The sequence below is a fragment of the Phodopus roborovskii genome, unplaced genomic scaffold, assembly GCF_943737965.1.
Source record: "Phodopus roborovskii unplaced genomic scaffold, PHOROB, whole genome shotgun sequence".
In the NCBI taxonomy this organism is placed as follows: domain Eukaryota; kingdom Metazoa; phylum Chordata; class Mammalia; order Rodentia; family Cricetidae; genus Phodopus; species Phodopus roborovskii.
The window spans coordinates 1,922,546-1,947,710 of record NW_026126418.1 but is presented as its reverse complement, the minus strand read 5'-3'; the positions used below and the strand labels follow the sequence as shown (position 1 = coordinate 1,947,710).

The 25,165-nt window shown below is 42.1% G+C and overlaps 1 protein-coding gene across 1 annotated transcript in view; it reads left to right on the top strand.

Moving 5' to 3' along the window:
- The window catches only part of Mpped2 (metallophosphoesterase domain containing 2), a 164,253-nt gene that overhangs the window by 71,242 nt on the left and 67,846 nt on the right, over positions 1 to 25,165 (top strand). The window contains exon 3 of the mRNA XM_051184034.1: positions 12,753 to 12,978. Coding sequence (XP_051039991.1) covers positions 12,753 to 12,978 — 226 coding nt within the window. The remainder of the gene's footprint in view (positions 1 to 12,752; positions 12,979 to 25,165) is intronic.

Sequence of the window (25,165 nt, the reverse complement as noted above, 5' to 3'; positions counted from 1 at the left end):
AGAGGTGAAAACATCCAGATGAAGAGATGCAGTGAAGATAGACAACTCCCCTCAAATGATAATGGCTACCCTATTTACTCAATCTATTGATCCCAAATCAGAGGATGGGAACAGAGGCATTTGTTCATCTGTTCACTTGTTCACTCATTCAAGAAAGTCCAGTCAACCACCCTGATTCTCTTGGCTTCCCTTTTACCCCCAAAAAGGTCCACCTGATAACACACTTTCAAAATCAGATTTAGCTGACGAGATGGCTGCAACAGCAAAGAACTTGTTGTGCAAGCATGAGGACCTTGGTTTAGATCCCCAGCACCCACGGAAAAGCTGTGGCAGCATGTGGTGTCCTTGTGATCCTATCATTACTGGGAGTGGCAGGAATGGAGGACAGATAATGTGAGCTTCCTGGTCAGGCAGCCTATCCAGGCAGTGATCTGTGAATTGAATGAGAGACGTGGATCCAATAAATAAATAAGTTGGAAAGCAACAGAGGCAGACACTGGTTGTTGACTTCTGACTTCCACTAGTGTATGCATATATACAAAATGGCTGTGGATACATATAAACATGTACACACCTGCCACATACACAAAGGTTTACCTGGGTGTGGCGGCACAAGTGCAATCCTTGCACCTGGCAGGCTGAAGGAGGAAGGTGATGTCTTAAAGGCCAGCCTGATCTACATGCTGAGACCGTTTCAAGTAAAAAAAAAGAAGGGTTTTGTTTCTGTGTCACAAATGAATTGTATTTCTCAGGATTACACACACACACACACACACACACACACAAATTGGTGGCATTCTAGAGTGAAGTATAAGTAGTATTTTTAATAATTTAAGGCCATGTTGAGTATAAAATTGAGGTACAAACGTGTTGTATCCAGATGATTCCTAGTCAGGATAGAATTATTCTTTACTTATTCATTCTTCCTTCACTTGATAGATAGTTACTGAGGCCTTCTGGGAATACAGAAACCTCCAAGTCCATAGTGAGTGGGTTTTCGTACAGCAATACTTATTCCGTGAAATGAAAGCTCCTGAGTTGAGAGTTCAAAAGATGAGTCGAGGAATGGCTGGTCATGGCCAAATCAGGGTAAAGGCCTCCTCATGTGAATTTGGGAGGGACAGTTTGGCCCATCACCGAAAGGAGCCAAAATCTGGGAGACTGTCATACTTCCTAAGGAGAGCATGTAGGGAGAGGGTAGAGATGCATGTAGTAAGGGGCAGAACGTGTTATGTGTTGTGAGAAACAATTTAAGGCAAAGGCAGGGTGCATTCATTTCAGAACGAGCACCACCCTGTTTTGTGTTCATTGAACTGGATCAGTGGGAGCTGCACTCAGTAGACCGCACACCTACAATACTTACATTCCTTAAAATACTGTGAATTATGTAAAGAAGAGATTTAAAGAACACCTTCTCTCTTATGCATCCTACTTAGGACAAGGCATGGGTTCCAGAAGACACCATGGGAACTTTCCTCTTTAGCTGTTGCTTAAGCTGTTGGCAGCTGGGTCCCCAAGATGCTAGGAAACAATGAGAACCAAAGAAAACAGGGACCTTACAGAGCTCTACAAACTCCATGTCTAGAAACACTGGGCCTTGGGAGACATGACAAACTTTTCTAGAAATACTCTACTGCTTATGAATACCCATTGTGTAACTTCGGAAGGGAGCCGTAGCACAGACTGCATCTAAGGAACAGTGTGCCAATGGAACCAAAGTTCATTGGTGGACGTCTCCTTATTAACTCTGATTGCATGCAGTTCCTACTTGTAAGTAATTGGTGCAATTGAGAGATGAGGCAGAGAAACCCTGGGAGAGGAAATAAATGCAGTCTCCATCTTCCCTATCTTACCACTGTCACCATTGATCAAAATAAGCTCTCCTGCGGGGTTTCCTTGTGAATTTTATCCTTGCAGTGCTTCATTACAATTTTGAGTTACAAAAGGGGAAAAGTCAATTTTATTGGACCCTAAATTTTACTCAAAGCAACTTCCTGTCCAGAGTGCAAATTATTAAAATTGACGTAGGATGTGTGTGCGAGGTAATATCCCCTTTTGTAGGCCTCTCTCTAAATTTCAAGATACTCTGCAGAGTGGATTAGATTTACAGGGTGTGGGGACTCTGAAAAGAAAATAGAATTGTGTATTGATGCCTTCAGAAATATTATTTGATGGCAATAAAATATTCCCCGAAATTCCCTTCAGAGGGGAGAAAATGGAGTTTGTTTTCCATAATTGCATTTTCCAGCATTTGCTCTCACACTTTCCAATATAAGCCAATTGCAACCTGTGATTTGGTTTTGCTTATTGGCAAAAGTACCATGTAAATTGATCTGTGATGCATTTAAAGAAGATGCCTTGAAAGTTTGGAAATTGAGATGGCTTTTTCTGATTAGATTTCAAGAGTATTAGGGTTCATTTCTATATTTTAGTCTAATGTAATATTAGCCAAATATGTTCTTTTTCAATTTAGTTTTAATCAAGTTCTAGAAGACCATTTTCATCTTGCCCCAGTGGTGCTGTTAAGGAAGAGATTTTATTTCTGCTGTCAGCTCTCCACTCTGACTTCTGCAGCCCAGCCCCAAGGAAGCCCTGTGTTGAAACCCCACATTCACAGGCTCCGGTGTTATTTGCACACACAAGAACAGCAATGATTTCAAAAGGATTTTTTAAATTTCTATTTGCGAGGTTAAGGAGGAGGGAATTTAAAAGGCCTCTAAAATAGTTATTTCTCTTAAAAGATATGGCCTTTATGCCTTGTGTTATTTTTATTTAATTTGGTCTTCACCATGCTTAATGATGTAAAATGCAAACACACGGGATTTGCATTTGTTCCCCTAATTATTCAGTAGAATAATTGCCACTTATTTTATAATCATCGCTGGGAGGAACACCTTCCTCTTACTCGCTTTTGAAAGGCTTTGTGAGGGAAAAGATCCAACATATTTGTCAGCTCATCATAGAGCCTTGTCATAGGCACTTCTCTGTTAATAAAGAAATTTACTGAGCACCATCTTAAAGGAAGGAAGAGGAGAGACTGGCTGCTTGTCTCAAATGAAGTTACAACGCAAAACGAAATGTAGCACAGAATCATAAGACTAGTCGTTATCTTTTGTGTCGGGAATTGTATCCAATCTTTGCTGATTTGGTTAATTTCCATGCTCACTTTGTAGGGTAGATTCCATCATTTTCCTTCTGATGGGTAATATTAGGGTAAATAGCATGCTTTCAATTTGAAGGAAATAAGCGATGGCACTGGGCACTTGATCTGGGGTCTGTGTGTTGCGACGCCTGTCCTATTCCCTCCATGCCTTACATTCATATTCTCCACCCTCCTTCGGGATATAAACACACAAACAGCCACTGAGATGATGTCTGACAATGTCTTTACCAGTTTGTCTTGTTGCTGTCTTATGAAATCGTGATTTGGATCCACCTTTCTTTAGTGGAAGGAAATAGCTTGAAGGGTCTTTAGAAGACATCCCATTCAAATCAGATTTGTTGCATGCTGTTCTGTTCTAAATTGTTCTAAACCAGGCAAGGCCCTTGCCTGCAAGGAAACAATTGGATAAAATAAACAGTGGAATACACTGCCTTTGACTGCTGTTGTCCAGACAGATGGTGGCTTATAGGATTGAGTGATTCTCAGTCAGACAGATAACACTATAGCCAGGAAACACAATAGCTTCACATGTACCACATAACATGTTGGTCTGAGTGGCAACTTAGAGATACTCAGTTGAGAAGAAGGAGGTGTTGGCCATTATGTTTATTACCTCATGGTGTCTGCACATACATATGAGCGTGTGTGTGTGCGTGCGTGTGTGTAAATCATGTTGTAACAGAGTTATGGCTGAGATAGGAATGCATATAAACAAGAAATTGCTGGGGATACAAACAGCATCTCTGAGATGTCTTCATGGTCTCTGAAATACAGTGAGCACTAATGGCTGCACGCTTATAGTTTTCTGCTTCTCAGTTCTGCCACTATTTGTTGGTGAATTGGTGGCTCAGATCAAGACAGCATCTTGGGGCAGTAGGGTGATGGGGTAGACTTCTGTGTCTTTTGGGTGGAACAATGCCTGTGGTATCTCTGGTACCTTAGCAGTCTCATTGTGAAGGAGGCTGAAGATGAGGGGGCTTTTCTGCTGACTTTGTACGCTCCCATAATTCCTGCAGTGGACTGTCAGGCCTTCTCTCAGCATTCCTTCATTCTCCTGGGATTCTAGCTCGGCCCTGACATTATTGTAATCTAGTTTTCTGTGTTTAATATTTCTTAGACTTGGTTTCCCATTGCAAGCATGGAAGAAACCCTAATGCATGAGTTTCAGAGGAGAAGGTAGCAGTGTGAACCTGCTGTGTGGCTCCATCAGCAAGTGTGAGTATTCACGCGAGAGCTGTCAGGACTTGTGGAAATTAATGGAGCCTGACCGGGGACAGACTGAGGTCAGAGGCAGAGCTTGCCCTCACTGAATGTTTCTGGTGGCTTTGCAGCTGAGGCAAGTAAGAGCCAATGTGGAGCCAAGAGGGATTCTTAGAGGTCTGTACATCCATTTAACGTGTAGGCAATGGACACCAGGAGCCAGTCTTTTCTAGGCACAAGGTGGCCTCTCTCCTTGAAGCTCATAGTGCTCCCTTCTTCCTTCAGGCTGGACTTAGCCTTCATTGCAATCCTCACCCATCCGGAAATCACCAAGCGAGGAACTGAGAGGAGAGGTCTCCCTAGGCAGCCCCCCGAGCCTCGTTCCTCCCCGAGCCTCGTTCCTTCAGCCTCCTAGCCACTGCTGTTCTTTTATTCTCCTTTCATCCTCCTCTAGAATCTTCTGCTTGATCAGTTTTGTGGCTTGAGTTTTCCTGACTCATTCATCAGTAGGATAGTCTTAAGGGCTTTGAACACTTTCTGTGGTACTCCTGGAACCAGCATATTAAAAAGATAGTACTAATTCTAATCGGGGAGACTTTCCTCTTCTTCTCTGTCTTCAAAGTGTCACAGGGTCTCTCACACAACTGCTGTCGGGGACTGGTGTTCTGAAATATCCCATCCCTGTCACTGCTGCAGGAGTGCTGAAGGTTTCAGGGATGTTGTCCGATTGCAGCCCATCAGTATCTCTCATTGGGTTTAGAAACAATCCAGTGATGATTGTAGTATATTTAGTATTAGTTGGGTCCTTCTTGATCCTACAAAGTGAGGATGCTACCCAGCACGTTAAAACAAAGGTGAGTCTGGACGCTGTGCTTCGGAGTCTGCTTTCCCTGGCCCCTGGGAGCCATAGCATGCCCTCCTATTCTGACCTCACCTCTCTGTTTCATCTCTTCTTGCCACGGAGTAAGCTTTACTTACTGGCAGTCTTATGACACTGATAGCCTTGGTTTCTTCACACGTTTTCAAAATCTCTAATTTAGGAGAATGGAGAGGGGTGTACATAGGAATCAGAGATCTTAAACGTTGCTGCAGAACTAGGCTTTCTTTTACAGATGAAGCCTAGAGAGCCATGTTGGCTTTGGATGCTTTCTGTGTTGTGCGCTTCTCCATGGCTTTAGCAGACAAAATTAAGAGACACAATCAATTAGCCTTATTTACCAGTTTCTTGATTTAAAATATAGGCCATGGGGAAGGTGGTTTTGTCATTAGCCACGAACTAATGAACCATTTTGGTAGCCCCATTTTCCATAATCCCTACCCAGGAAGAATGAAAAGTGTCAGGCACGCCCATGTGGAAGGCAGATGCCCTGGAAAAGCGAATTGTTGGAATACCTTCTGTAATGATATATAGCAGAAAAATAGGCTGCAGTTATATGATACTTAATTTGGGGGCACATTAAAGGAGTGGAACAAGCTACCCTGGGAATCCTATTTATCCAGAGCAGCACTTGTATATGGTCATTTAAAAATGATGCTCCAGTGTACTGTTTCTGACTACTATCTATTAATTTCCCAGCTACTTCAGTTCACAGGACTAGCCTGTCCCTCCCCAGCGCCTATAGGTGTCCATTTTATCACCTTGGACTTCTTTTCTCCTGTCCAAGCTTTGTCCTACTTCTCATAATAAAGCCAGCACATTAATTCTGGGACCTCACATAAAGTTTCCCTTCTTTCTCATTGCCTTCCATGCCCTTCCCTCCCCTCCCTTCTCCCCTCCTTCTTCCCTTCCTTTCTCCCCTCCCCCTTCCCTTCCCTTCTCCTGTCCCCCTCACTTCCCTTCCCTTCTCCTCCCCTCTCCTCCTTCCTCCCCTTCCCTCCCCTTCTCTTCCTGTGAAGGCTCTCAGCTTCTCCTGGGAGATAGTGGGCAAGAAAGTTATGCCCCACAGCTGCAGTAGAGTTTAGGGAATGCCTCAAGTGAGCCAAGATATGTGTTGTCATAGCACGAGGCTGACACTGCTCCTTGTGTCTCATGCAAGAGAATCCCATGACATAGCCAGAGAAACATCTAGAATGGAGAATTCTATTTCATGGTACAAATGAAAAGGGATGCACAGTCTAGAACTAGAGAAAAGATCACCATGGTTAAGGAGGTGACACAGGGTCTCACATGTCCTAGGAGCCTTAGCCAGATGTTTTCAGGTTCTAACAAACTGGGCCTTATATGATGAACATTTTAGCTTGGAAGGGAAGATCTAGATTCTAGTCCCACTTGTGCTATGCTTGTACATGGCAACTGCATGGTAAAGAGCAGCAAACAGCAGCATCTTCCTAGTACCAGGTTTCTGTATCCATAAAATGGAGTTGGGGGAATCGCATTGTTATTTTTTTTTTAATTTTTTAAAATTTTAAAATCATTCTTAAAAAGCTTTTTTCAAGTGTAGCCTTTCCTCATATTGCAAGTTCAAAGAACACAGAGCTGTTCTGGTAAACCTGGGAGCAAGTCCCTCCCCTCAGCCCTATGCTTTTTCTTTTCTTTTTTCTTTTGGTGTTTTTCAAAACAGGATTTCTCTGTGTAGCTTTGGAGCCTGTCCTGGAACTCACTCTGTAGACCAGGCTGGCCTCAAACGAGAGAGAGAGAGAGAGAGAGAGAGAGAGAGAGAGAGAGAGAGAGAGAGAGAGAGAGAGAGAGAGAAGATCTGCCTATCTCTGCCTCCTGAGTGCTTGGATTAAAGTGCCAAGGCACACCAGTCTGAGGTCTCCTTAGAGCTAGAGCAAGATGTAGAAGAAAATCACATTCTCCTGCCTCCATGTTATGACTGGCTGGAGACACTGAGTCCAGAGATGCTGTGAGCAAGGACATGGTCCTTTGTTTACTTTAGAATGAGGACCTACACCTGACATGCACATAGCTAAAGATGTCTGCTTGCACTGGGTGCTGCTGATACCTTGTTCTTTGCTACACACACATACACACACACACACACACACACACACACACACACACACACACACACACAAAGGGCACCCACTGGGCTCTAGGAAGAAACCAGAGACATTTCATGGGAGTAGAAACTGACAAGAGGAATGGAATCTGGACAGCCTTCATATTACTCCTTTGTGAACAATAGACCAAGACAGGGGCTCCTGGACAAGAGGAGTCACATGTTTAGATGATTCTGTGGAAGGTCTGCCTTATACCACTGGCCACAAGCTGGAGGCTACCATGCTTCCTATCTTTACCTTTATCCCTGTTGCCTTGTTGGTTCTGATAACACTCATATTGACAGATTCTGCAGAATTTCCAGAGGTTTCTTTTCCATTGTCTGTTACGATTCTTTGAGGGTAATAGTGTTGTGTGTGGCATCAGGGAGTGATGAGATCTGTGAATGAAATAATTGCTTCTTGGATAGCAGTGTGTGTGTGTGTGTGGGGAGGGTATTCTCCATCATCATTACAAAGCACAGCCCGGCTAATGTCTTCTGGATGACCAAAGTGTCAGAAATTGCTTAGGATCCTGTTTAATCCCTCTAAAGATTTTCTGTCACACTATCACTTTTTCCTACTTGTATTTGAAGAAAGTATAGTTTGAAAGGTGTGGACTGGAACTTAGCTCATAGATGAGATGTTGAAGTCATAATAGGACACTTTATGAAAACTTAAACTTGGAAGAAAAATATAGCATTGAGTCACATTTTGCCATAGTCTGGTATGCCAAGCCTACTTTCTAGAATCTAAGAAGCTTTTGCCAACCCTTGAACATGCTCATTCATTGTTTCACTAAGTAGATGTGAATTTTGTGCTTGCCCTTGGGAAGTATTAAACTGAGTTCTCTGAGTCAAACAAGCAACCACAGCCACAGTCCACACCTTAAGTCAAAAGGGAGATGGGTCATGGATAAGAAGCAAAACTAAAAACTGGATCACCAATAGTGACTATGTTTATTCTGACATGCATGTGCTGCTGAAGGTTTAAATCCTGCTGCTGTTGCAGTCATTACCCTGAGAACAAAAGGCAGTTGTCCAAGGTCGTAGAGCCTGCAGAGCCCCAGCTCTAACCCCATGCTCCTCTGCAGTCTATGTAGTACTGGTTAAAAATGAATCTTAAGAATAGAAATTTGAAAAGCATGGTATGACAGTATATCTGAAGATGAACTGAGGATGAAGAAGGGTGTCATAGAGTTGGACCGGATGCAAAGACATCTGGGGGTGAAGAGAGGTGGCACTGGAAAGGAGAGAAGGGAATCTGGAGAGTACAGCATCAGCAACCTAGGGGGTGGATATTTGCAGACAGTGATATCCTTGTGGTCAGATCAGCCCAGGTAAGAACTAAGAAGATTTGCTTTGTTCCTTGGGCTGTTATTAGGGATGTTCCGGGAAAGATTTTGGAGGATAATAAAAACAGAAGTCAAATTGCCTTGGGTTGTGGGTTATTCAGTGTAAAACTACAGTGGCCCATCAGGCAATGCCAGTGTGGGCCAAGCAGTAGCAACAGTATGAGTGGAAAGATTTGTAGAGTTGTGAGCATTGCTGAATTTTTATTTTCTGGGAGGGGTGGGAAGCTCTGAAATGTGTGTGTGTGTGAGAGAGAGAGACAGAGAGAGGCAGAAAGAGAAAGAGATCTGCTATCTTAATATTAGTTCACTTTTTTAAAAAGTAAGATTCAGTTAAGAACTAAACTTAACATGTCTATAGGTTGAATTTATCATATCTGGATTCCTTCCAGAAGTTTCAAAGCCAAATTCTGAAGCATCGTGATCCACTTAGGATCATGCATGCAGCAGGCATACCTGTTTACATGCCAGTGGTTGCTTATTCTTACTTAATCAGGATGGGTAAGTATGAATTCACAATAAAAGAAGGTCCCATAAATAAAGAACTGATGCTCAAGAGGGAAGATATTTGAAGACCAAGGCAAGGTGTATGTGGGCATGGGAGGAGCTAGATTAAGAATCCAGTGGTTAGAAATATAAGTTGTAACCAAGCTGAAATAATAGAAAAGTGAAGACTAAGAAACAAAGAGACCCTTTCTCCTCCTTTGTCCATTTGGTTGGACATCCCGGAAGTTGATGAGAAACCCAGAAAAATATTATGGTGTTTGCTTTGGAGGATAGCAGGTGACAGGAGTGTGAGGCTCTTCAGACTGTGTAGCAGCTGTGAGGGGCATTTGTCCTTTATATCATCACTATCTGTTTCTTATGGAAGGACAGACTCTCACTCTGTAGCCCAGGGTGACCTGGAACTACGTAGCCCAGGCTGCCATTGAATTTGTGGCAATCCTCCAGACCTGGCCTCCTAAATTCTGGGATGACAGGCATGAATTAACCTGCTTAGCCTGTGAGTCTCTATAATGGGACAGAACATGCTGTCTCTGATCACATATCTGCTCACACAGAGTATTTAGCTGTCCCCTGAGTTGATGGCTGGGTTCCCATATTTCATTCATTTGATACCATTGTGGCATGGTTGCTATCCCTCTGACTTACTTGTACTGTTATTTATTAAAAGTGTTCTGACAGTTATGCATATATTTTATTACATGCATGTTATATATATATATATATATATATAATATGCAATTTTGTTAAATATGTATGAAAATAATGCTACAAATCACACACTAGCTTCCCAACTATGCATTTAAAAAATACAACATGTTCTTAACATTTTTATTGAGGGTTCCTCTCCATTCCACTTATAATAATCCTGTCTTTCATTCCTAGGACACACAGTCTAATTCCATTGGGTAGTTCTTTGGGTCCCATAGTGCAGGGATTTCGTCTGCATTAAGAAAGTAGAATATGGTCTTGCTTTTTATTCAAGTGGGTCGGCCTAGATGGCCTGATCTGAATAAAATGGATAAAGGCAGGCACCTCTTTGTCTGACAATTTGAAAGTGATGCTATTTGAATACCAAGAAGCTTGAAGCTTGACTGCCTAGCCTTCCAAATTAATCTAGTCTTGTGGGGGAAAAAAAGAAAGAAAGAAAATGCCATCAAGTAACAGGAGATTTGTCAGCTGCCCTGCTTACACTTTTCATATAAAACAGAAAGGTTGGCAGATTATAGATGAAAGGTCAGCTCAGCAAAAAAGAAAATCTGTCAGACAATCTCATAACACAGGTAACCCAGGGCAGAACTTGGAAACTGCTATTGGATTCTCTGAGTGAGATGAGTTTGTTGGCGGAGTGTAAATATCATTGCTGTTTCTCCTGCTGTTCATTTCTGTGCTTCTTCTAGGGTCTCTGAAACCTGACTTAGAAGATGCTGAAGATGCTTGCTTTCCCCCATGATGTTTTTACTTCATAGAAGTTTCATCTTTTATTTTTTCTTGTTTTCAACAGTTGAAGCAGGGGTGTGGTGAGGGGAGTACTTCTTTTACCTAATGCCTTACTCTCTCGATCCTTCTGAACCAAGTATCGAAAACGAGGGCATAGGGTGACTGCGACTCCTCTTGTGAAAGTGGTGGCGACTACCGAATGAGTTTCCAGTGAGCCCATCATCACCAACAGAGGTGATAGAGGGCCACAGTGTGGACTGAACCCATTCAGGCAGTACTTGCCTGGGACAGATGGATGTCCATGAAAACATTTTTAGCCTGTTCTGACTTGAAGAACCTAGGAGAATCTGTGAGTGCATTATCCAACCACAGAGCTGTGATAGAAGAGTTGTGGGGCCTCATAATTTCAGTATAGGCAGTGCTGGGAATTTGAGGCCCTGTTAATCCATCTTTCATCTGTGCTTCAAGTGTAGGGATCGAGCAAAATAGCAGCGCCATTCTAAGGTGTTTGCAACACACATCACTCTCCTAATTGCCCGACTTGCATGAGCATGCCTCTGAGAGTGGCTTCCCACTTCTGCTGCGCTCTTCTGTACAGCCTTGCAAATAACTGAGGCCAGAGGTGTGTCACACAGCAGTGTGGATGGGTCATGAGGTTTACATTAACTCCTAGCTTCCATCATTTTCTATCACGGTTTTCACCCTTCCCTTGAGCCTCCCCACTACATGCCATACATGTAATCCTATTACCTGCATAAAATACAAACCAAGAGCTGAAGAAACATGGATATGTTATAAAATGTCACCACTATCTTAGAGAACACTGTGCTAGCAGCTGCCTGTGCTTCTGGATTCTAGCATGGCGAGGCCTCTACAGTACTGTCTTGACAGATTACTCTGCCAAAGTACAACTACCAATGGCAAAAATTATTACCACTCCCAGGAAAAAGAAACTCCCACTAAGCTTTCTTAATCAAATTATCAACTCTGGCTTGCTGGTAAGGATCAATTCTTACAAGAGTTCTCTATTTCCTACTCAGGGTAACCTTAATTTTTCCCAGAATAGCAGACAACATTAATTTTGCATCGGACCCAGGAGTCAAGGCAGAATTATATGTGCCACTGTACCACCCTTTCTTCCACTCCAAAGCAGAATAAAATGAGCAACAGCCCAATGGCTAGTTTTGAGGGATGAGTAAAGGCAGAGCAGCAAAAAATAGCATTAATCTCAGGATGGGGATGGCTGCCTGGTTCTATCTCCCCTTGGAATTTTGGTTCTTATAGCATCACAGTGAGTTATTAATATGTATGACCTGTACTTTATTCAAACATTATAAATCTATGCAGAAGTCTGGTGTTTGGGTTTTCCTTTATAGCTTTCATTCTTCTTCCCAGAATTATCTCATTTCGATCGGGAAACTTTTGCATAAAAAGCGCACACCGAGAACTCACATTTCCATAGCATAAATATTAAAAGGGGGTTAAGCTTTACAGTTTCCTCTCCCATCCCAATGGGAGGAAAGTTGCCCTTCCAATCATGGGCCCTTAATAATGTTCTGTTTACTCAGAAGCCAGAAGGTAAATGTAAAATTAGACTTGCAATCCGACATTCCCGGTTCCTTAGGATGCACTGTAGAATGCCTGGCTGTGCCACTTCTTTTGTTTGAGGGGTGCACTGAAATCTAGCATTTGTGCATGTTGTTAAAAAACACTTGGTTGTCTTATTTTCTGAGAACCAGACTGAGTCCAAGCCTTCCTTCTCTTTAGGATCATGGTCAATCTTTAAAAAAACAAACAAACAAAAACCCTACTGGATAATTGTTGTGTAGATTCATCAAGGTGGATTTGTAAATTCTAGACAGGAATGGAGCTGGAAAGCTTGACACTTTCTTAGTGATTGTTTTGCTCTTTATAGCTTCCTAGCTGTGGCTTATTGTCATTTCGGTAGCATAAAAAAGTAGCCATAAATTTTGATTTACATGGAAATGGAAAGAAATGTATGATCATTTCATTCGAGTGAGCCGTCTGCTAATCACAGTCTTGGCTGTTGTATTTTGTGATGGGAAATGAATGTGCTAATTGATGCTTTTTTTCTTCCCCTTCTTGTTATTACAGGAAACCTGCCATATGAATATAAAATTGTGATTGCTGGGAATCATGAACTGACATTTGATAAGGAATTCATGGCAGACCTCGTTAAACAGGACTACTACCGTTTCCCCTCTGTGTCCAAATTGAAACCAGAGGACTTTGACAATGTCCAGTCCCTCCTGACAAACAGTATTTACTTGCAAGATTCAGAGGTAACCGTGAAGGGATTCAGGATATACGGTGCACCTTGGTAAGTGTTCGCTCCAACAGGTTGGGAACCAAGAAACCATGCCTGGGACTTAATTGCTTTAAATGGAAATGGCTAGGATGGACAGGAAGGTTATTGCTTCAACAAAACAAGTCATTCAGTACTGCCGGAAATCACAGTTGTTTTCATCATCAGACTTTTTAGTTGATAAGAGGCTTTAGCAGAAACTTATGTAGTTATGTAATTGGGGCTCTATGTGTGTCTGTATAAGGTAGAAAGATTTGCAAAAGACCACCCTGTTGCTCTTGACAGATTTACCTACTCTGAACATTTCATGAGAATACTCCTCTTTTAGTCATACTGGAAGCTGTTGTGAAATGCCTTGCATATAGACAGGTTTCTCAAGTCTCTTTATGCATTGGACTGACCAGCTCTGTAGAGATAGCTTTCAAAACTCTAGTCTCAAAGACCCCTGATTCTCCTCACTTTAAGGGACAAAACAAATAAACAAACGAACAAAACCTTTATTTTTAAAGGGTCTACAGATGAGATAGATGTTGAGGCAGTTTGGAGATTGTTGATAGACAGCACAGTACTAGGAGTCTAGAACTGTGCTCTGAAATGCATGAATCAAGCATATGTTCTAGGAGCCTCATAGGAAGACTCTGGATCTTGGTTCTGCCGGTTTTAAAGAAGTTACTTCATGTTGAATGTTAGATTTTCTACCTTTAAAATGCTGAAAACCATTAGTATCCTTTATCCAGCCATCAAAAGATTTTGTAGGTGGCACTGAAGAGAGCCTGATAATTGGCTTAGGTAACAATTGCCATTTTTCTGCTTTTGACTTCATCACTGTGTTTTTGGGTAGATTTGGGCAAGTCACTCAGCCCAGAGCAATGTTCTCATCTCTAAAATGAGAATGTTGTACTAAAGTTATCTGACAATTCCAGGATTATCTGTGTGTATTGAACAGACCAACTAACTCCCCATCTGGGCTGGAAGAGCCCCCAAATCCTTTGCTACAAGCTGAGGAGAGGGCTGCGAGAGAAGTGGTGGAGTGGACTCCAATCGACTCTCCACTCAAAGGTTTGGTTTCTCTCTGAAAAAGAAAAATCGATCCCCCCCCCCCTTACTAATTGGTATTCATGACTGATAGGGGATGTGCGAAGTACATTTTTGTTTGCACTTCAACCTGACAAAGGCTGTTGGTTCCTCACTAACTGCCATAAGCTGGGCACTGTTCTAAGTCCATTGTTCCAAAACCATTGTTATATCAGCCTGTAGACTTTAGATACCACTACGATCCCTATTTAGCAAATAAGCAAACTGAAGCACAGAAGGTTAAAAGACCGCTTAGCAAACAACAGGTATTCTGCAAGTCTGACTATGGGAATATAGTGTGGCTAAGAGGCTGAGTGGTGATGGATGGTAGTGCTGATGGTAACGTGATAATTAGTGGTTATAATTTGTAGGCTCAGTTTAAATTCGGCTCTATTAAAATCCATCAATTTATTATTATGCATGAGAAGATGGCAGAGGGTAATAGGATAAATAGCAGACTTGAGTCCTGTTCAGCTGTGATCTGAACAATGGTCTCAGGGTAAAGCAGGGTATTGACATCAGAGGTTGTGCATATGGGGCAGGATGTGAGCACTTTTCACTTCCCAGTCCAGTTCTTAATGCAGTCTAATAGTTGAAGAATGACCTCTGATTGTCAGAGAAACTTGACGTGTTGGCTAAAATAATTTCTCCAAACTCTGGTGTTTTTGAATGATCTTCAGAAGGCACAGGACACTGGGCTGTTCATGAACAATCAGTGCTTTCAAAGACCCCAGATTGCTAATTACTGAAACAAAGACAGGGAAATTTTAAAAAGAAAAAGCATCCTCCATGGTTTAAGCTGATCCAAATCTGTTTAGGATAGAACTTAACTAAACAAAACTACAGCTGTGATGAATAAGGGGATGATTAGGATCCCACAGCAGACATTGAAGTAGCCCAAGATGTGGAAACAAATTGGTAACTGAAATGCCCAGTCTGGGTGGTTGGTTCATGTGGCAGACAAAGTTTATATCAGAACTAGATTACTATCATGTAAGATATTTTTACTCATTAAAAAAAATGAATTCGGTAATAGAGAAGGTGGTTGAAGCCAGGAACTAGGCAGCATTGATTTGTCTTTAAATGTCCTGAGGTAGTTTCAGGTAGTGTGTATGAGATTTCCAAAAATCTTGACCCCTTGTTCCTGCTGAACATTTCTTTATAAAGAAGGGAATCTGTAGATGGGATTTGTCTCATCCAGTGAAATGGGTGGTACTTTGCTTTTCTTATCAAGAATGCAGGTAGTGAACAGTAGATTTCATTTCACCCTGTCCTCCTGAAGCACCAGTTGTTTGAATGTCACTATGAACATGCTCTGTTTAAGGGGATATTCCTCTGGAACATAGACTTGGGGATTTCTGCCTGACAGTTTCTGTGCAGGGAGGACCGTGTTTCCCATTTCTACCACATACTCCCCGGAACCTTGGATGAATTCTTTTGTCTTTGCTTTGTTTGACTTTTTTTCGCTCCACGCCTCTGTTTTCTCATCTGTAAAATGAGCATCACTTCCCTCACATGGTTGTTTTCAACATAAACCTAATGTATCCACAGCCACAGTGTAGTGAAGTCTGCAAGCCTCGAGTAAGCATTTGAAATGCATAGCTGTCATCATGAGCAGCGATGCTTCCTGACCATTTTACAGGAGTCTCTGCAACAGGAGTCAGATGCCTGTGTTCTGACCTGGGCTCAGTCTCTGCTGCTTGGGTGATGCTAAATGACTCATGTGCTTTCTGAATTTAGGATACGAAACAGAAGAAATGATGTCTGTTCTAGGCTCTTTCACACTTCAACCACATACTTATTCATCAAACCTAGAATCTTCAAAGATAATACGTTTTGGTAGACATGGTTATTTTAATGGCTTACATAATTCTTAACCCCTTTTACTAGCAAAAATTTGGATAGAAGCAAAGCTTGAGTGAAATTACGTCACAGCTAGTACTTTTCTTATTTTAGGAGTTAAGATCTTACCATTATTATTGTATCCCTAAGATTTCCCTTCAGGCAAATGTCTCCTCACTAGACATTCCAAAATAACAGAAGCTAGTTAATTGGAGAAAATTTTAAATCCTGAATTGATGATACTGGTACTGGCTTTCACTCAAAAACAAAAATCTAAGCAAGATTCTTTACCCTCAGGATTTCCATTCTGCCCTCCATGGGTTTCTCACAAGTGGTTGCCATCAGGCCAAGGAAATTGCTCTAACTCTTGCATTTTAAACGTATGACATTGGAGCAGAGCTGATCTTTAGAAGACATGCTTAATCTATACAAGGTCTCTGCTTGCTTGCAGTATCACCCCCCCCCAATAAAATAAAATAGAATAGAGATCATTGTGTGCTCTAAATTCAGAAAAGGAATATTCCTCTGCCTTCATGGTTTGTTTATACACTGTCACAGATGAAAGCTTCCTAAAGACCAGCGAGAACACTGCTGTTTCCTGATTTACAACTTTGCAGGAATTTATACATCAAAAATAGCTGCCAATGCACCTCAGCATTCCCTAATGTTTGCAACTGTAATGTGCCATGCTGTCTACTACATCTCCAATGAAGATAACATCAATGTGATTCCATGGGTCTAAGAAAAATTCGTGTCCCAAACAGCAGAAGTTGTAAATGGGATGCCAGTCTGGTAGGAGAGGAGCTCCTTGGAAAGATGTCAAGTGCGAATGAGTTTTGCCGGGAGTTTTTTGGCCTTGGGTAACTTGGCAGGAACAGTTTTCTGTGTTCTATCTACAGTCCTTCACCAACTCCTTCCATGAATCTAAAGAAAAGCAATCAGGCATGCTCGTTAGATACTTTGCTATAGATTTCTTAACTTCTGCCATCTTTTCCTCTTGCCCTCTTTGGGAGACAGTCTAGGGGCTTGTGTTATAAGACAGCTGGAGCAGACTCCAGCTCTGAAAGCTCACAGGCTTCCCATGCCTAGTGTTCATGCTTAGCCTCCAAGATGGCCCTGTATTTCCTCTTTCTAGTAACCTCTGCAGCATCTTTCTCCAAGGCAAAGAATAATCAGAGGAGAAAAAAAAATCTAATTTGTCAAATACTAGCCAGTGTGGTAACTAATTGCTTATCTGTTCATACCATAGGGGAAGTAGGACTTTGAAATCATCTTCATGTTTTTGGTTGCTGCACCTGTAACCAGCCTTTGAATGCAAGTGGGTTTCAATTTAACTCACACACGAGACAGGCTGTGAAAACTAACTGGGTCTTCTTTATCTGATCTCAATTGCTCTTTTGATAGCAAGAGCCTGTTTCAAAGAAGAAACAAACCCACACTTACTGTGCCATCATCAGCAAGTCCTACTGCAAAAAGTAGACAGACCCTGCTCCTAGCGCATGTACTCGCACTAGAGCGGTTGTCTTGTTCCATGCTAGCCAGCACCTTGCTCTTCTTGCACAGAACTGTTCTCCCCTGGTGTTTAATGAACATGAGTGGGGCTTTCCTATGTCAAGAAATTTGATCTCTCAGCTGACCAAGGGGACAGTAACAAAGAGGTTTTGTTTTTGTTTGTTTGTTTGTTTGTTTGTTTTAATGTTAGAATGAACACTGGTGTAATTTGTCAGCTTTAATAATTGTGGAGGAAGTGCCTTAACTTCTACAGCTGGAAAATTAAATCAGGCCCAGGCTTGCTAGTTCTACAATGGCCAAAAGAGGAAAAGAGAGTCGCTGCCCTTCGTTTTTAGAAGCATAAGTAGGGATTCCCCCTCCCTCCTCTCTTCCCTTCATTTGGCATCATAAACATGTTGGGTTCATCCATTCATTTGGATGTAATTTCCTGAGCATTTCTCAAAGCCAGAGTTAAGTGTTGACTCCACTCTGTGGCATAGATAATTGTGTCTGCACACAGATCGCTGCAAGGTTGTTCGTGTTTCCTTGTTCTGATCTGGGCAGCCATGCTTCATGGTTACCCTGTCAGAAAAGCTTCAGATGTTTTCATTTCCAATTATAAGTTCCGTAATGCATCATGTATTTTGCTGACAGTCTTCAAGTTCTTGAAATAGCAAACAAATTAACAGCAGATATTGAGTGAGAGGATTAGAAAACCAATTGGCAACTCATGATAGAACTGAGATACAGGAATGAGTGGAATGGGCTCATTTATTTTATTTTCACAGTCATACTGTGCAATTAGCTTGGGGAAAGAAGGAAAGTAAGAAAAGAAGGAAGGAAAGGAGGGAGTGGGGAGGGGAACAATCTCCATGTACAGCAGGAAAGTCCTCTTGTGCTCAGATCAGATTATAATCACTATTGGTTCTTCACACTGTTCTCAGGGATCCCCAGCTTTTATTTAAGAGAGTTCCAAAAGATATTGGCACAGTGTGTGTGTGTCTGTGTGTGTTTCTGTGTCTGTGTGGTGTGTGTGTTAAACAAATATGCACTCTGTTTTTACACGATTCTGTTTTAAGGTCCAGGCTAACATTTCATTTTGCTTGGCTCCAGGCCCACAGGCACAAACCTATGGCCGTTCTGCCCTGGTCTAGAGTTACAGGGCTCTGTTTACATTATTGCCTGTTTCAGAATGCAGCTGACTGCTCTTAAAGCTACACAGGATCAGATTCACTTCTGGTTTTAACAACTGCCTTGTTTGTTTGAAAAAGGGAGAAAGCAAAACCGATTGGCTTTGCTTCCTACCTCCTATTGATAGCCAGATCGGCACAGTAAATACTGCCTCCAAGACCAGTTTATACAGAGTTTGTGTGTTGGGTCCAACTCCGACCTTTCTTTCCAGATGATCCATCCTCTGCAGTCTCTCCGTGTTGGAACAGTTATGTGATGTGAGGAGGGGGCTAGTAGCATTCCATTAGGCTTTGAATTGGCCGTGGTCACCATTTAAATCTTTGCTTGCACGTGACTGAGCCAGCAGCAGCTCGGCAAACAACACAGAAAGGCACACACTTGAAAGGTGATATTTCACTCAGAGATTGTACAAAGAATGTCTCATTTGGGCCACCTAGTAGTTCTCAAAGTCACATCATTACTCACAGGAGTTAATAAGACCCAAGGTTTTCAAGCACTGATATGTCAGGTGTTGGGCAGTTTAGTTGCTTTTGGACAGAGTCCAAGTTAGGGCAGCAGGTGACTTGCCCAAAGTCCCAGAGTCAGAGTGAGAAATAGGACCTGGATGCAGAATTCCTTTGCCAAGCTCTTTAAATTGGGATTAGTTCATCAAACACATCCATCTACTCCTCAGACTGAATCAACTCAGGCAGTGACCACTCCTTATCTTTGAAGACATGGCCATTTCCATTTCGTTGCAAAGAGGCCATCCATTAATCAAGGCCACATGACTCTCCAGGCACTCTGATGGGATTCAGTGTGCTTGTGGAGAGGGGCATAGGAGTACTGAGAAGTGAGGCATGATACGATGTCTTCTGCATAGTGTGCCTCAGAGACAGAGGGGTTTTTAAAAAGAAAAAAAATCTCTGTCTTCTGGTCTTTCTGCTTTGCTCCACACACACTACAGACCAAGGGCCAAAAGTCCATCCCATGTAGTGGCCCCTGTCCGACTCTTGAGCATCTGTAGCAAGAGGGGCCAGGCATATGCCTGCTGCTGGCTTGGAAGCAGTGCAGTCCAGTGGAAACCAGGTTGACATGGGTTACTGAAAATACCTGAACCATCTCATTGAGGTTTGGCTGAGCTGGTGGACAGCTGGGTGTTTTTCCATTCCTTGTGTTGTATTCATAGGCTCCTCTTTCTAATCCAGAATGGCTGCTGGTGGACAGAAGGGGATTCTAATGTGGCTTCAAGTTCCACAAACATAACAATAACCACTTAGCTTTGTTCTCTGTGCTTATTCTAGGCTAGCTCAGTCCAGACCTTCTGAAGCTCAGTCCATACCTAATGAATAAGCGAATGAGTGAACAAACAGTATGGCGGTAGCAGAGATAAGAACACAGATGATATAGCAGTTGTAACCAACAATATTTCCAGACAGGATTGTGAATGTATGGAATAAAAGATCAGAGGTAGAACAACAAAGAGAAACCAAACAGAGCTCCATGCTCCTTAGCCTGCAAGAACAGATCTGGATCCTTCCTTGGCCTTGGGGAAGGCAAAAAGGACAGCATGTCCCGAGGTGAACATGGTTTCATAAAAGCAAGGGAAGGAAGGGCGAACTTGGCTTAGGCCCCAAGGATTTTTACAGAAAGGCATCTTTGTGAGCCTTGTTATTCTTGCCTCTGATGCCTCATCCCATGCTGTGACTAGAGTGAGAACTTGCTAGTACCCTTGGAGGATGTTTCTCCAGGGCTGTGTTCAAGGAGGGCAGTGTGAAGATGAGCTTGTTGGGAATCTAATGAGTGACCTCTGAACCTCCTCTGGAGGAGTCACGAAGTCTGCTTGGTGGCTTCTGTATGTTAGAGCACCAAGATTCCTCACCATTGAGTTTTGATGCATTTGATAGATGCAGAGTTCTTTGTCTGTGCTCTGCACTATAAATGGAGGGTGAATTTTCCCAGTTTGTACCATTTAGTAAGCCTATTCAGGTCCCATGACAAGCTTAGTCCATCCATATCAGCCTGCCTGCCATTCTGCGTTTCCCCCTGTAGCTCAGATGTGTTCTTAGATCAGTCCAGGTGACTAGATGGGTTGCTTTAATGCTTCCGATGGTCCAAGATGAAGGTGACCTTCCTCAGATCTGAGGTTGCGCTCTCACTCTCCTCCCATTCTGCTGGTACTGCCTCTGCATAGCATCACCACAGGACTCCCTTCCCTCCTCTTCCGGCAGGTCTGCAAGCTGCCGGTTGTTTCACAATACAGTCTAAATAATCAAAGCGAGGCTATATTCTTTGCTTGACAGGAAGAAGTCCTCTGCTCCTCTAGGCAGCTCTGCAAGAGGGCTGTCAAAGCATGATGTCACTTATTATTGTCTCAAGGGTTCATTTGTAAGCCCGTGGGAAGCTTGGTAGAACCCAGGCTCAACCCTATTATATTCAAGGACATATCCTTGCCATTGATGATTTTGTTGAAACTGGGCTAAGCCCTACTTGTTGCCTCTCTCTTCTATTAAACCATCTGTCCTGCATGCTAACACTTCTGAAAAGAATTTCCCAGGAGGATGACATGCCCTGAGAACTTTGCTCCCTTTGTCAGACATGAGCAGGTGGCACCCGGTCTAGGAGGTCTAGGAGGGAGGCAGTTCTGTAACCTCATGCAGACTCTGGCTTTCAAAAGAGGCTGCCCCAGCAAACGTGAGTCTCAGTCTCACCACTTTGACTTTGATGAACGTATTATCCAGTCTCTCTGAGTCATAACTTCATCTGTCAAATGGGCATGGGCGTGCAAATAACTCTAGTATACATGCTCATACTGTGTTGCATGTATTTAAGCTTGGCCATATTGCTATAGATGTGCCATTGTCACTCCACTCTGGAAAACCAGAGGATTAGACATCAGAGAAGTTAAATAACTCACCTAATGACGCAAGCCTCAAAAATGACAGGGAATTCCAAAAATCAAACCCAGTCTATGTGGCCCTGTAGCTGTTTCTTTCTTTCTTTCTTTCTTTCTTTTTTTCTTTTTTTTTTTTTTTTTTTTTTCCTTTTACCAGTTGCGTAGTCTTCCTGGAGTTAATAAGACATTGTGTATGTTAGCCTCCTGGGACTCATTAAATGATAAATAAAGCATTATTTTCTTCCCTGAACAGTGGGTTTTCAGTTCTCCGATGGGTGGCATTGTTTATTTATTTGTGCATGGTCGTACTAAGGTAAAAGAGGCAGAAATGAAGTAAAAGGAAAATAATTACCCTTGTGTGTGTGTGAAAGAGAGAGAGAGAGAGAGAGAGAGCATGAATTGTCAGGACAACGGACAAAGGAAGAGAATTTTTGTCGTCTACTTACTCTGGCATGACAAGCTGCTTATGATCTGAGTAAGTGGAACCCATTTAGGAAGGGAACCATGTGTATTGCTGCATTTGGGTCAAAAGCATGGAAGAGTGAATAGATGACTATTAGATGAAGACAGATGGGACAGTTTTAAGGTAACTGAAATGGAGTTTCAATGTATGAGTAACATTTTGCAGTGTGTTCTTACCCAGGAAAGATAAAGGTAATGTTAGATAATGACTGTAAATTTAAAGTGGACTGTTCATGAGGGCTGTCCCAACTCAAGGCTAGTGGCAGATTTGCAAGCCTCTGAGTTAGCAGAATGTGTATAAATTCTGCACAAATCAGGGAAGATGGGCTGAACAACCTGCATCCACTCAGGACAGGATGGAAGACTGTTTAAATGCTAGAAAGGATCATCTGTTAAAATACAGACACAGTTACTGTGACTAACAATAGTCATTATGCCAATTGCATCAGAAAGAGGGACAGGCCATGAAAAGAGAAAGCCTCTGGTGTATGTATAAGGGCAGAGTATAAGGTTCTTCCTAGATGAGGGAGGAAAAAAACGGCCTGAGACAGTGTCTAAAATTGACTGGTTAATTTAGATACTGTAGGCACGATGGGTTCACTAGGTGGACCACAGAAGGAAAAAATATTGCTAACATTTCATTTGGATTTGCAATAAGTCGACACTGAAGACTGAGCAAGAGTAGTGTGCCTGCAAAGGGAGAGTCAGATCCAGATATATCCACTGAGTTTTCCTTACTTCCCAGTTCTGGTTACCCATTTCCTGGTTATAGTATGTGCAAAGGATGCTTATAAAACCAAACAGTTGGATGCTGCCAGGCTGAAGGCTGTTTGCCTCCTGATTTTGAGACACTGTATTCAAACTCTGGGCTCTGTCCATCTTACAGCTAACCTACTTCAGTGCTCTCACTTTCTCTCCCTGCCTCCCAGTGAGTGCTCCAGGAGTGATGGGAGTTAGCTTGGGACACCATGGTTCTAGGAGGAGGATAGCTGAGGACAGGGGAAAATGCTTTTATTTTCTTAACTAAAAAAATCAACCCCCAACTCATTAGCTACAATAAGGAGTTCTTGAACTCCTATGTGTAGTGTGTGTGCATGTGTGTGCATGTACCTGTGTTTGCACATGAGTGTGCGTATGGTCATGTATATGGTGTGTGTGTTCACATGTTGTTCTGGATGGGCATGCATATGGGTACCCTCAGCAGAGAGACTGGGCATCTTCCTTGATCTCTGTTGAAGTAAGATCTCTCACTGAGTCACTGTTCTCAGCTTCCTGAGTGCTGAGAGTAGAGAAGCTACCAAGCCTACTCAGCTTTTACATGAATTCTGGAGATCCAAACATCAGTCTTCATGCTTGCATAACAAATGCTGTGTCCACTGGGCCACAATGCCAGACCCTGGCCTCTGATTTTATTGAGAGTCAGGAATCAATAGAAAACTCCTTCTTGTTTTTATCTTTTCAGTACAAAATACAAGATGCTTAACCTGTTGGTGGCAAAAGCAGCTGGGCATGGGCCTTGAGGTTGTAAGTCACCTCTTGCTCTTTCTTTCCCTTTGGTGTTATTATTTAAGGGGAAACAAGTTTGTTTTGAAACACTTAGGTAGAGTTGTAGTTTTTTTTTTTTTTTTTTTTTTTTCTTATATCATTTAAAACAGCTGGTACATAAGCAGCCTTGGAGAATGAGGGCGGAAAGCTCAGCGGGAGGCTCTGCCTATAATGAAACAAACTAATACTGCGTTTCCCCCAAGCTGGAGCTGCAGACTAGATGTGTTTCTTGCTCAGATGCAAGTTTTCTTAAAATGAGGTGAGCCAGCAGTAAAAATAAAAACAGGAGGCCCACGAACATCTATTTCACATTGAATCTGACCATTACTCATTTACACTGCTGTTACTAGAGGGGAATTCTGTGTGGCAGCCTGCTTGTAGAGCAGCTTCAGAGACCTCAGAACAGTGAGGGACTCTGTAGTTCCCAGTTATCTTATAGTCTCATTGCCAGTGCTGCCCACTGCTAAATTCTGATGCCCAGTGGGGGATGCTTTTCAAGGTTACTTGTTAATAGGAATCACCTTCTGCAAAATTTGGATTCCTATCATGAAAAGCCTGAGAGACACTGGTTCGCTTCTTGGGATATGTGGAGGTATGGCTAGTCTGTAAAGTTCTGAGACTATTGATACCTATGAGTTTTCACTTTGAATTGGTTTTGTTCTGTTTTCACAATAAACAGAATAATGGGACTATTGATAAAGCAGAATAAAGTTCAACGGAGGATTTTTATTTCCTATGTCTTAATAAAACAGTGAACCAAATATTCTTGAGAATGACATCAGAAAATCTTTGTGTTTTGTACAGGAGTACAGAGCAAGAAAATAAAAAAGAAAATTGTCTAGGATGATGTGCAGTGACAGAGGTTTAGAAAGCTATTTCCAGCACTCATCTATCCTTTTATTTCGTGTGCAATGGAGGGCTTATGTGAAGGCCAGAGGAAAACTTATGGGGGTCCACTTTCTCTTTCTACCCTGTAGGTTCAGGGATGGAAGTCAGGTCCTCAGTGGAGGGCCCTCAACCTGCTCAGCCATTTCACCAACCCCAGAGATGTTTTGAATGTTTCTCTAGAACGTTCTCTATCTAGATGGTGAATGAGAAGCTACTACTACTACTGTTGCTATTAATACTGATTATTAATAATGATGATGATGATACTAAGTGGTGTCAGTAACCACCATAACAAACTTGGTTATTTTCTGGGATTTTATTCTTTGCTTTTGTTATAAATGATTTGTGCTGGATGTCTCTACAAATCTGCTCAGGTGATTGCAGTAGTAGCTATTGCTGCTACTGATGCTGTTATTGCCCCTTTAATATATCTGTTTACATGTGTAATTTGAATTTCTGCAAAGTGTCCTAGTTTTCTGTGTTGAGCTGGCATTATTCTACAGAAATTAACAGCCATGTTTGGTGTAGAAATACTACACTTATTATTTTTTGTTCTTTTCTGCAGTTTTGCAGGGGTAATTAATGCTATGTTTTAAACACATAAAGACTTATCTAGGGTTTGATTGCAGAAACTTTCTCTGAATAATGAGGAAAAAATAGATAGTCACAAGGATAAATGTCATAAAATATAGTAGGCATCTGGGTGCTCAATGATGATTTTCTCAGTGTTAAAAGTCGACAAATCCCAGTAAAACAACCCCCAGATTTACGTTGAATGTTTCTGGACATCGAGGAACCAGTCATTTATTGGGGAGCCAAATTAAGTCTGGCTTC